A 12,980-nucleotide genomic window follows, 5' to 3' on the forward strand; every position below is an offset into this window, starting at 1 on the left:
AAGACAACAAATTCTTGAACATCAGCTAGTAAACAAGAGAGTCCTGCTTTTTAATCATGCATTGGAATTTAATCATAAAACACATCACATATTCATGTGTTTTATTCCTAGGGTCCCTCCCATTTTTAAGAATGGCTGGGGGTGGTATAAAATAATTTCTACTGCTGGGCACGGCAGCAGTATAATCTCAGCACTTTGGGAGGCTGGGGCGAGAGGATTGCCTGAGCTCATGGGTTCGAGACCAGCCTGAGCAACTTGGCGAGGCCTCACCTCTACAATAAATCAAAAAATTAGCCAGGCATGGTGGCTCATGCCTGTTGTTCCAGCTACCTGGAAGGCTGAGATGGAAGGATCGCCAGAGGCCAGCAGGTCGAGGCTGTGGTGGCTATAACTGTGCCACTGCCCTCCAGCCTAAGCAACAGAGTGAGACTCCAACTCAAAAAACTAAAATAAAATAAAATAACTTCTACTTATAACCTATGATCTTTTGAACATATCTCTCTTTTCAGGAGAGAGATATTGTTTCATATTCTAGAATTTTCACATCTGAATAACAGAAAAAGATAAAGCACAGAGTATCCTATTAAAATTGCAAGTAAAGAGCCTGACTAAAATTACCACTCTCACACACACAGAGCATTTTTAGTCCTCTACAATGTTTTTATCTACAGAAAGGGGGAGTTTTTATATCAAGAGCCTTTTGTGAGCCACACATTAAGGCAATTCTACAAATCACTTACTCCTGCTTGTGTATACTGATCAGAATGTGGTAGGTAAGACACAGACACAGATAAAACAGGTGTCTCTATGATAGAGACAGGTGAAAAAGGGAACATGAAAAAGGAGAACAAGACTATGCAATCAAAATATCAAATCTTTGGATACAAGTCTTTAATAATACTGAACAGATACAATAGAAGTATCTCAGAAAATTCTAAAAGTATAATGAGGGATATATGAAAAACTCATTAGCATAATGGTATCTTATAGCATTTCTGAATAGCAGAATAAAAAAAACACAAGGCATTCAGTTGATTATATTTTTATAAAACTAAAGCCTCCTTCAAACAACAGTACAACAAACTCAAGGGACTAGCCAGATTCCTTAGTTATACAGGTGTTTAGTGGCACTCAAGATTGTTTGAAATAAGTAGGGCATTAGAGCTTCAAAATCACTTGTACTGAAATCAATTGTGATAATAATTTTAAAAACTGGGCTGGGCATGATGGTTCATGCCTGTGACCCCAATGCTTTAAGGAAGTCGAAGTGGAAGACTCATTTAAGACTAGAAATTCAAGACCAACCAGGGAATATAATGAGACCCGGTCTCTAAATAAAAGTAAAAATTGGCCAGGTATAGTGGCGCTCGCCTGTAGTCCTAACTACTCAGGAAGCTGAGTCAGGAGGACTGCTTGAGCCCAAGAGTTCAAGGTTGCTGTGAGTTATGACTGCACCACTATACTCTAGTGTGGGGCAACAAACCTGTCTCAAAAAGACAAACAAACTGAATTTAGCTCAAAGAACAGTTTCAAAACACTACTGAGGAGATTCTACTTTCAGAATAAAAATTTTATCAACTCCCATTTTTAAACCTAAATGAACAATTAAAAAGAACTATTCTACGAGGGGGACTCCAAAAATTCATTTTTTATAAATACAATTATTTATAAAAAATTGTATATTCTTACATGTTTAAACTTCAATCACCTTCAAAGTACTCTGTCTGATGCAATACACCTACTGAGATGCTTTTCCAACTGCTCAAAACAGTTTTTAAACTTTCAATTTTGATGCTTTTTAGTGCTTCTGCTGTTTTTTTGTTTCACCTCTTCCACATCGGCAAAATGTTTCCCTTTGAGAACTTTTTCATCCGGGGAAACAAAACAAAAAAATCATTCAGGGCAAGATCAAGCGAATAGGATTGGGGCATGAGGGCCATGCTGTTTTGGGTCAAAAACTTAACACTTAACATGGTATGGGAGGGTGCACTGTCGTGGTGGAAGAACCACTCATCTGTCTGCCACAACTCGTGATATTTCTTCTGCAAATCGTGAAGCAACCTTCTCAAAACTTCCAGATAAAACTTTTGGTTCTGTTTGATCTAGAGAAACAAATTCTGAGTGTACTACAAGGGACACTCCTCCAAAAGATAATTTTTGGGGGTTTTTGTTTTTGTTTTAGTCGCCCCTCATAGATTAATGCTTTTGCTAAACAGTCAATTTAAAATCATAAATTGCAAAAGCAGATGATATACCTGATTTTAAAAAAACAAAAATCTTAGGTGTATCTGCAATGAAGCAGAAGTCAAACATCATCAGCATGTTCTAATCTAGAATAACCTCACTAAACCTATCTCAGAATTAGTTTCTGATAGATAGTTTCCATGCTGGCAATTTGAAAAGGGAAATATATGCTCATATCATAAAATTATGACTTTAATGCTGGGATAGTTAAACCTATACCTATAGAAGTGCTACTTCATCTTTACTTCTGTTTTGTGTTTTTATTTATAGACCTCATTTCACTGATGAAGACAAATTTATTAGCCCCACTCAAACTACATATTAGCCTAGGAATCTTAGCAAGTTGTTAGAATTTTCCTCTTTTATAAGATAATGAAAGAAGTGACTTGTCCAAGTTCACAAGGCAAATCACTGTCACGGTAGAAATTCTAACTTGGAAATTCTACTATATTATTGAGGTCAGTAAACCTGCACTTTCCACATAAGGTGAGAAAGAACTTGACATCATTCTTTAAATAAATTCTTTCATCTTTGTAGGGTGAGAGTGAATGGCAATCTGTATTTCAGTCTCTTTTTTTCATTAAAATAAGAAAATAAAGAGAATGTTAACGAGACACAGAATCCTAAACTAGAACATTTTCTTTTTAAGATTCCAAACCTATACATATAGCTAACTAAAGTAAAGCATCTTTCAAATTTCCCCTTAAAAATCTTTGTTCTTTAGTGTAAGAAATGTCCTCACAACTCCCTTTTGATCACTGGCATATGAACTATCGATGCGCAGGTTCATTCCAAACTCATTCCCATCACGATGCAATCTCTTGTCCCACACTTTTTTCCCTCCACCATGTACTAACCACCATTCACAGCATATAAATTACTTTTAACATTCACTTTTGGTAAAGCGGACTGAGGAACACAAGCATGCTGCCAAAACTTTTTCCTGCCAAAAGAGAATAGTTTTTTGCTTAATGTCATTTGAATTGTGGAATTGTTCATAAATTGCACACAGGCAAGAAAAAACTGTGTAATTATTTCCTACATCTATGGCTTTTCTAAAACAGCATTTCTAATCTTAGAAAGAGGGTATCTCTTCAGGGGATTATTATCTTCAAGAAAATGACTTTCAGCCGGGCTCGGTGGCTCAGCCTGTAATCCTGCGCTTTGGGAGGCTGAGGTGAGTGGATTGCTTGAGCCTGCGGGTTTGAGACCCGCCTGGGCAACTTGGCGAGACCTCATCTCTACAATAAATCAAAAAATCAGCCGGGTGTGGTAGCGCATGCCTGTAATTCTGGCTGCTCGGAAGGCTGAGGCGGAAGGATCACTGTAGCCCAGCAGGTCGAGACTGCAGTGGCCGGAAGCAACCACTGCACTCCAGTCTGGGAGACAGAGCGAGACTCCAACTCAAAAAAAAATAATAATAATTAGCTGGGTGTGGTAGCGTGCACCTGTGGTTCCGGCTACTTGGAAGGCTGAGGCGGAAGGATCGCTGGAGCCCAGCAGGTCGAGGTTGCGGTGGCCGGGAGCAGCCACTGCACTCCAGTCTGGGTGACAGAGTGAGACTCCAACTCAAAAAAAAAAAAAAAAAAATTAACTTCAGTTGGGCACAGTGGCTCACGCCTACAATCCCAGCACTTTGGAAGGCCGAGGCGAGAGGATTGTCTGAGCTCGGGGGTTCAGGAACAGCCTGGGCAACTTGGTAAGATTCCGTCTCTACAATAAAAAGAAAAAAATTAGCTGGGTGTGGTGGCGCAGCCTATAGTTCCAGCTACTTGGAAGGCTGAGGAGGAAGTATCACCTGAGCCCAGCAGGTCAAGGCTGTGGTGGGCATGAGCATGCCACTGTACTCCAGCCTGGGCAACAGAGTGGGACTCTGACTGAACCAAAGAAGAAAGAAAATGAATTTCAAGTAATACTTTTCCTTCCAGAAGGACTTAAAATACATTTTTCCTTAGAGCATGATAAAACAATCAGTATTTTGATAAATCCTTTAAAAAAAAACAACCAACAATATGAAGAAAAGTTACTGTTTTGCTTTAAAACCAAAGCCATGTCCTTAAATTTTATAATAGGGTTTTCTAGCATAAACAATGACATCTTGGCAATACAAAGGAAAAACCTGGCTGCTTTCTGTTTATTGACCTATTTTTAAAATACCAGCCAGGCCGGGCACAGTGGTTCATGCCTATAATCACAGCACTTTGGGAGGTAAAGGCAAGAGGATTGCCTGAGTCCAGGAGATTGAGATCAACCCAGGGACCATGGTGAGACTTTGTCTCTACAAAAAAATTAAAAACTTAGCCAGGCATGGTGGTGCATTCCTGTAGTCCCGGTTACTTGAAGACTGAGGTGGAAGTGGAGGGATCGCCTAAGTCCAGCATGTCAAGGATGCAGTAACCTTGAGTATGCCACTGCAATCCAGCCAGGGTGACAGAGTGAGACTCCGACTCAAAAGAAAAAAAAAATACTAACCAGAACTTTTATTTAAAAAGTCTGTTTTTGCCGGGCTCAGTGGCTCAGCCTGTAATCCCGCGCTTTGGGAGGCTGAGGTGAGTGGACTGCCTGAGCCCGCAGGTTCGAGACCCACTGGGGCAACTTGGCGAGACCTCATCTCTACAATAAATCAAAAATTAGCTGGGTGTGGTAGCACGGGCCTCTAGTTCCAGCTACTTGGAAGGCTGTGGCGGAAGGATTGCCGGAGCCCAGCAGGTCGAGGCTGCAGTGGCCAGGAGCGGCCACTGCACTCCAGTCTAGGTGACAGAGTGAGACTCCAACTCAAAAAAAAATAATAATAATAAAAAGTCTGTTTTCCCACAATGAGATACCACTAACTGCAGTAAAAATGGCCATCATTAATAAAACGAACAATAACAGACGCTGGCGAGGACGCAGAGAAAAAGGAATGCTTCTATACTGCTGATGGGAATGCAAACTAATGTAACTTTCTTTGGAAAACAGCGTGGTGATTTCTGAAAGAACTAGAAACTGACCTTCCATATGACTCAGCAATTCCCCTACTGGGAATATATCCAGGGGAACTCAAAACATTCTACAAAAACAATACCTGTATGTGCATGTTTATTGCAGCATTATTCACGATAGTAAAAACATGGAACCAACCATGCTGCCCATTGAAACTGGACTGGATTAAAAAATGTGGTACATATACACAATGGAATATCATGCAGCCATAAAGAAGGACAAACACAGGGACTTTGCAGCAACTTGGATGAATTTAGAGTCTATCATACTCAGTGAGCTATCACAGAAACAAAGAATAGAGTACCATATGTTCTCACTCATAAGCGGACCTCGAACAACTATTGTAATACTATAAGAAAGGGACTGGCAGTAGTGGGCACACCTCATAAACAAGGGCACCTGCATAATGAACATTTGTATACCTAACCCTGAATTGTACCCCACTCTTTAAAATTTTTTAAAATTTTTTAAGTCTGTTTTTGAAGATTATCATAAGTTACTATGCACACCTGTATGGAAACAAACTTGATAACCTAAATGAAATGGAGGACTTTCTGACATCACACAACCTCCCAAGGTTGAAACAAGAAGACATTGAGACACTAAATAGACCAATAACAACCCAAGAAACTGACTCTGTCATAAGAAAACTACCTACAAAATAAAAGCCCTGGACCAGTCAGTTTTCCAGCAGAATTCCACGAAACGTATTAAGAGGAGCTGATACCAATCCTATTGAAAGTATTCCAGGCAATTGAGAAAGATGGTATTCTCCCCAAATCATTTTACAAAGCTAACATCACACTGATACCCAAACTGGGTAAAGATCCAACAAAAAAAGACAACTACAGGCCCATATCCCTAATGAACACAGATGCAAAAATTATCAACAAGATTCTAGCAAATTGGATCCAACACATCTCAAAAATCATCCACTAGGACTGAGTAGGCTTCATCCCCAGGATGCAGGGCTGGTTCAACATTCGCAAGACCATAAATGTAATTAAATACATCAACAGATATAAAAACAAGAACCACATGATTATATCATTAGATACAGAAAAAGCTCTTAGTAAAAACACTTGAACACCTAGGTATAGAAGGAACATACCTCAAAATAGTAAGCTCCATCTATGATAAACTCACAGCTAGCATATTGCTAAATGGACAGAAACTGGAAACATTTTCCCTGAAAACCAAAACAAGACAAGGTTGCCCACTCCCAACCCTCTTGTTCAACATTGTGTTGGAAGTCCTAGCTAGAGCAGTTAGACAAGAAAAGGAAATCAGGGGTATCCAAATACAAAAAAAGGAAGTCAAGTTATCCCTCTTTGCCGACGATATCCTATACCTCAAAAATCCAAGAGAATCTTTACCTGTTTGCACTGATAAAGGCCTTTAGCAAAGCCTCGGGGTACAAAATAAATGTGCAAAAGATGGTTGCATTCTTATACACCAACAAGCAGGCAGAAAACCAAACAAAATGCACAATTTCATTTACAATAGCCACAAAAAAAATGAAATACCTTGTCATCTTCCTAACCAGAGAGGTGAAAGACTTTACAATGAAAACTACAAAATACCGTTCAAAGAAATCCAAGAAGACACAAACAAATGGAAAAATGTTCCATGCTCACAGACAGGAAGAATCAACATTGTTAAGATGTCCATCCTACCAAAGACAATCTACAGATTCAGCACAATGCCCATTAAATTACCAACATCATTCTTCGCAGACCTGGAAATGACAATAGAGAAATTCACATGGAAACATGAACGACCACAAATAACCAAAACAATTCTTAGCAAAAGAAATAAAACAGGAGGTATCACAATTTCAAACTTTACCATAAGGCTACAGTTATCAAAACAGCCTGGTATTGATACAAGAACAGGCATACAGACCAATGGAACAGGATAGAAATTCCGGAAGTAAAATTTTAATTTCACAACCAACTCATCTTTGACAAAGCCTCCAACAACCACTGGGGAGAGGAGAACCTACTCAGTAAATGGTGCTGAGAAAACTGGCTGATCACATGCAGAAGACTGAAACAGGACCTCTACCTATCACCATACACAAAAATCAGCTCTAAATGGATCAGAGACCTAAACGTAAAACCTCAAACTATAAGAACCTTAGAAAATGCAGGAGACAAACTAATGAAAATTGGAACTGGCAATCAATTCCTGATCAAAACCCCAAGTGCCCATGCCATATGAGATAAAATAGACAAGTGGGACCTCATCAAACTGAAAAGCTTCTGCAAAGCAAAAGAAATCATCAAGAGAGCAGGGAGATAGGCCATAGAATGGGAAAAAATATTTGCCAACTGTATATCTAACAAAGGCCTAACTACCATCTAAGTTCTACAAGGAACTCAAATATGCCAAAAGGAAAAAAACAAACAGTCCTATTAAAAAGTGGGCAGGCTGGGCTCGGTGGCTCAGCCTGTAATCCCAGCACTTTGGGAGGCCGAGGTGAGTGGATTGCCTGAGCCCGTGGGTTCGAGACCTGCCTGGGCTACTTGGCGAGACCTCATCTCTAAAATAAATCAAAAATTAGCTGGGTGTGGTAGCGCATGCCTGTAGTTCCAGCTACTTGGAAGGCTGAGGCGGAAGGATCGCCGGAGCCCAGCAGGTCGAGGCTGCGGTGGCCGGGAGCGGCCACTGCACTCCAGTCTGGGTGACAGAGTGAGACTCCAACTCAAAAAAAAAAAAAAAAGTGGGCAAAAGACATGAATAGACATTTCTCAAAAGAAAATATACGGGCAGCCAACAGACACATGAAAAAGTACTCAGCCTCACTCATCATCAGAGAAATGCAAACCAAACCCACATTGAGATACCACCTAACCCCAGTAAGAGTGGCGATCATGAATAAAACAAACAACAACAGATGCTGGCAAGGATGCAGAGAAAGGAACACTTCTACACTGTTGGTGGGAATGCAAACTAGTGCAGCCTCTCTAGAAAACAGCGTGATTTCTGAAAGAACTAGAAATTGGCCTTCCATTTGACCCAGCAATCCCCCTATTGGGAATATATCCAGAGGAACTCAAATAATTCTACAAAAAGGATACCTGCATGTGCATGTTTACTGCAGTACTATTCACAACAGCAAAAACATGGAACCAACTGTGCTGCCCATCTGGACTGAATAAAAAAATGTGGCACATATACACAATGGAATATTATGCAGCCATAAAGAAGGACAAACATATGGACTTTGCAGCAACTTGGATGAACTCAGGAATCTATCACAGAAACAGAAAACTGAGTGCTATATGGTCTCACTCATAAGTGGACCTTGATCAATTATCATAATACTATAAGAATTGGCAGTAGTGGGATTGGCAGTAGTGGGAAACTGCTAGGGGAGGGGAGGCACACCTCATCAACAAGGGTACCTGCATAATGAACATTTGTATACATAACCCTGAGTTGTACCCCACATCTTTAAAAATTTTTTTTTAAAAGTCGGTTTTTCTAGGCCCAGATATTGAAGAAAAGCAAAAAATATATAGCTGTATCTCAAAAATAAGCCCAAAAAAATGTAAAAATTAAGCTGAAAGGTTGCCTTGCTATGTTGTATTGAGAGGACTCTAAACTTAGATAATAAGATAATACTTCCTCATTAAAACTTCAAGCTGCACTAATGATCACAAAATCTGCCACTTTTGTAAATGTTTTACTTCCTACTAATATAATTTAAAAAGTGACAACTGTATGAACTTCCCATCTAGGTCAAACTGAAGATTTTAGTATATGTGCTATATATTGAGGAAAAAAATATTTTTTACATGGTGGACATATTTCAGGTTTCATACTATACACACTCTAGATATATTACTAATCCAAACATCTAAAGTTTCACTAAAATTTCCATTTAGGCATTGGAAAGGGAAGCTGGAGATGGGTCAATCATTTGAAGATAGGTTTCCAGCACCTTTCTCCCCAAAACCACTTCAAAGCACTATTGTTTTTTTTTTAAGTAGAGGAAAAGGGAATCAGATTAGGAATTCAGCTATTGTTATAGCAAAGGCCAAAGCACTCCAAGTTCTGAAATGGGTGAATTAATTTCTAATTGAAGGAATACATGTCAATTTTCACCAAACAGACCTTCAAGGACCTAATCTGAGACAAACTTTAGGAATCATTTAGTTCAAACTCACACCTACGTAAGTCTCCTCCTAAAACATCACTAACAACTATTTAAACACTGACAGTGATAAGGACTTAGATGGTTCAAGCTGTTAGGAGGATCAATCTCCCTAATCTATAACTCAACTTCTTGGCCCTAGCTGTGCCTGACTATACCAGAAACTATACTTGGCTCCTTTCCTTCCATATAAAATCCCATCAAATATCTGTTTACAGTTATCTTCCCTTCCATCCCCCTCCTACTTTGTCTTCCCTTCTCCAGCCTAAAAAGTTCCATGTTTTGCAAATAATCTAGTGCTGCTTGCTCCAAAAGCTATGCTGATGCTCTGTCTCTAGAGTTAGTCTGTAAAAGTAGAAACATGTAGTTAGGAAAGTGAGTGATTACATAATTCTTTCTCCTTTCTTTCTACAGCTAAGACAGTCTTCCAAAAATATCATAGAAGAGGCTGACTCCAGCTCCATGTCTCTCATACTATACTCAACCAATGTACAGAAATCTCCCAACCAACAAAATCATACTGAAATAAAGAATACCCTTCTTCCTAAGTCTTTCAAGCATCTGATGGTCTTTAAACCAAGATTTGATACCTCACACCCATTATTATTGATGGTTATATATTTAAAAACAAACAAAAAAACAGCAAGTATTATCAAAGATGTGGAGAAACTGGAACCCTTGTACATTACTGGCAGGAATATAAAATGGTGATACTGCTATAGAAAAGTATGGTGATTCTTCGAATAATTAAACACAGACTTATTACATGATCCAGCAATTCCACTTCTAGGTATATGAATTGAAAGCAGGGACTCAATGGCAGGCGCGGTGGCTCAAGCCTGTAATCCCAGCACTTTGGGGAGGCCGAGGTGAGAGGACTGCCTGAGCCCACGGGTTCGAGAACAGCCTAGGCAGCTTGATGAGAACTCATCTCTATAATAAAAATTTTAAAAATTAGCCACATCTGTAGTTCTGGCTACTTTGAAGCAGAAGGATAGATCATCTAAGCTCAGCAGGTCGACACTGGGATGGCCTTGAGCATGCCACCGCACTCCAGACTAGGCAACGGAGTACGACTCCAACTCAAAAAAAAAAAAAAAGAAAAAAAGCAGAGACTCAAAAACAGGTATTTGTATACCCGTGTTCATAGCAGCATTATTTGCAACAGCCAAACAGTAGAAGCAACCCAAGTGTCATCAATAGATGAATCTATAAACAAAATATGGTATATGCATACAATAGTCTTATTTAGCCTTAAAGAAAATGTTGACACATGCTACAATATGGATGAAACTTGCAGATATTAAGCGAAAAAAGCCAGTCACAAAGGGCAAATGTATTTTCTTCTTACATGAGGTACTTAAGAGTAGTCAAACTCAGAGAGAGAAAACAGAACGGTGGTTGCCGGGGCTAGGAGGGATGAATGGGGAGCTACTACTTAATGGGTACAGAGTTTCAATTGGGGAAGATAAAAAAAGTTCTAGACATGGACGGTGGTAATGGTTGTACAACAATGTAAGTGTACTTAATACCCCTGAACTCTATACTGAAAAATGGTTAAACTGGTAACTTTTATGTTACGTATGTTTTACCACAACTTAAAAAGTTTTTTGAGAATGCCAGATACTGATTAGGTAACAAGTCCCTATATCTGATCTGTTTTTTCCAAGTTGTCTTTCACTAGCACTTTTCCTCCCTATAGAGCCAACTCCTCTGTTCCAGAAAAATACTCCCCTGAGAAGATTATTGCTCTAAATTTCCACTTAATTGTGTATGAAAAAAAATTTTTGATTCCTAATTATGGAAAATTGTTTCTGATTCATAACCTTTAATATACTTGCAAGAAGAAATACATCTAATACCAAGAAATATATCCCAAATCATATCTAGGAACTATACCTGTATTTCTTCTTCTGAAGTTGCCATATCATAGTTTCAGAAAGTTCAGTGGCATAGATTTCTTCAAAATGAGGGCTCATGATTTTTGTGACTTCTCCATCTCCAGCACCTAAATCAAGAAGTCTATGGGTTTTCCAGTCTGGATTAATTTTAAGTAGTCTCTGAAATTGATCTGGTGAAAACACAAACATTGAGCCTCTTCCTAGCAACCTGAAAAAAAAGGACAAAAATGACATGATAATCAGAAAATTCTAGAGCAAGAGATCATCTGAGGTCCAAGCTCATGAGATCGTCTGACTGGTCTACATTTAAAGGCACTAGAGAGGGGGGAAAGCACTGTCCTATTTTCAAAGAACATTATCAGCAAAGGCTCCACAAAATATTAACACCATCAAAAAATTAATAATCCGTTGAGCCCAGTGTTTATCAACCAGGACCAATTTTGCCCTCTAGGGAACAGTGGGAGTAGCTAGCAAAGTTTCGAGGAATCACAATGACTTAGGGGTGCTACTGTCATTTAGTAAGTTCGACTTCCTGCAATGTGGCAGTCCCACACAATAAAGAATGGTCCTACCTAAAATACTAAGATACTGACTTAGCCCAATACAAAGTTTCTGGTAAACACATACCATGGAGAGATATGACTCTCTAGTTTCTCTTTAACTTTAGTGTTTAATAATCATCCAAGGTTCTCTGGTCACAATCTAAGTTCTCTCTAGACAGAGTCCGTAGAGGATATGTGTCTCTTCTTTATAAAATAAACTCAAAAAACAGCTATCAAACCTCTCCTTACTTGTCCTTCTCCTTTCCAACACAAAGGAACTCGGATAAGCATCTTAAGTTAATTCAAGAAGGTACCATTGTAATTATTTCTGTAAGAGACATCCACTGTGGTAATAATCTACCACCACTGCCATGGTTGGAAAGTACCAAGGGCCAAAAATTAAGTTTTTAGCTGAGAACAGGACACAGGACAAGAAAGATTTGTGTGTGTGAAAGGGAGCTTAAAAGAAAAAAAGCAATCTTTCTTCTACCAAACTGTGAAATTTCAGAGCAGGGAATTTTAACTGTCACCTAAGAAATCCAAAAGCAGGGCAACCCCTTCGGAGTTTTTCTGTCCTCTCAATAAATCCTGCTTTAAAAAAAAGATATCCAGTCGGGCTCGGTGGCTCAGCCTGTAATCCCGTGCCTTGGGAGGCTGAGGTGAGTGGACTGCCTGAGCCTGCGGGTTCAAGACCCGCCTGGGCAACTTGGTGAGACCTCATCTCTACAATTAATCAAAAAATTAGCTGGGCGTGGTAGCGTGCGCCTGTAATTCCAGCTACTTGGAAGGCTGAAGTGGAAGGATCGCCGGAGCCCCAGCAGGTCAAGGCTGCAGTGGCCGGGAGCGGCCACTGCACTCCAGTCTGGGCGACAGAGTGAGACTCCAACTCAAAAAAAAATAAAAAATAAAATAAATTTTTAAATAAAATAAAATAAAGATATCCAAAAGCAAAACACTGAACCTAAGATTGCTAAATAATATAATTTCCAGCCAGGCTCGGTGGCTCAGCCTGTAATCCCACGCCTTTGGGAGGCTGAGGTGAGTGGATTGCCTGAGCCCGCGGGTTCGAGACCCGCCTGGGCAGGCGAGACATCATCTCTACAATAAATCAAAAAATCAGCCGGGTGTGGTAGCGCATGCCTATAATTC

At 39.6% G+C, this 12,980-nt stretch overlaps 1 protein-coding gene across 7 annotated transcripts in view; it reads right to left on the bottom strand.

The window, feature by feature from the left end:
- METTL9 (methyltransferase like 9) overlaps window positions 1-12,980 on the bottom strand; it is a 53,500-nt gene that overhangs the window by 21,933 nt on the left and 18,587 nt on the right. For all 7 annotated transcript variants that reach the window (XM_021714290.1, XM_021714291.1, XM_021714288.1 and 4 more), the window contains one exon: window positions 11,288-11,497. In XM_021714290.1, the coding sequence (XP_021569965.1) occupies window positions 11,288-11,497 (210 nt within the window). The remainder of the gene's footprint in view (window positions 1-11,287; window positions 11,498-12,980) is intronic.

This window comes from Carlito syrichta, unplaced genomic scaffold (assembly GCF_000164805.1).
Source record: "Carlito syrichta isolate Samal-C Ts95f unplaced genomic scaffold, Tarsius_syrichta-2.0.1 Scaffold305573, whole genome shotgun sequence".
In the NCBI taxonomy this organism is placed as follows: Eukaryota; Metazoa; Chordata; class Mammalia; order Primates; family Tarsiidae; genus Carlito; species Carlito syrichta.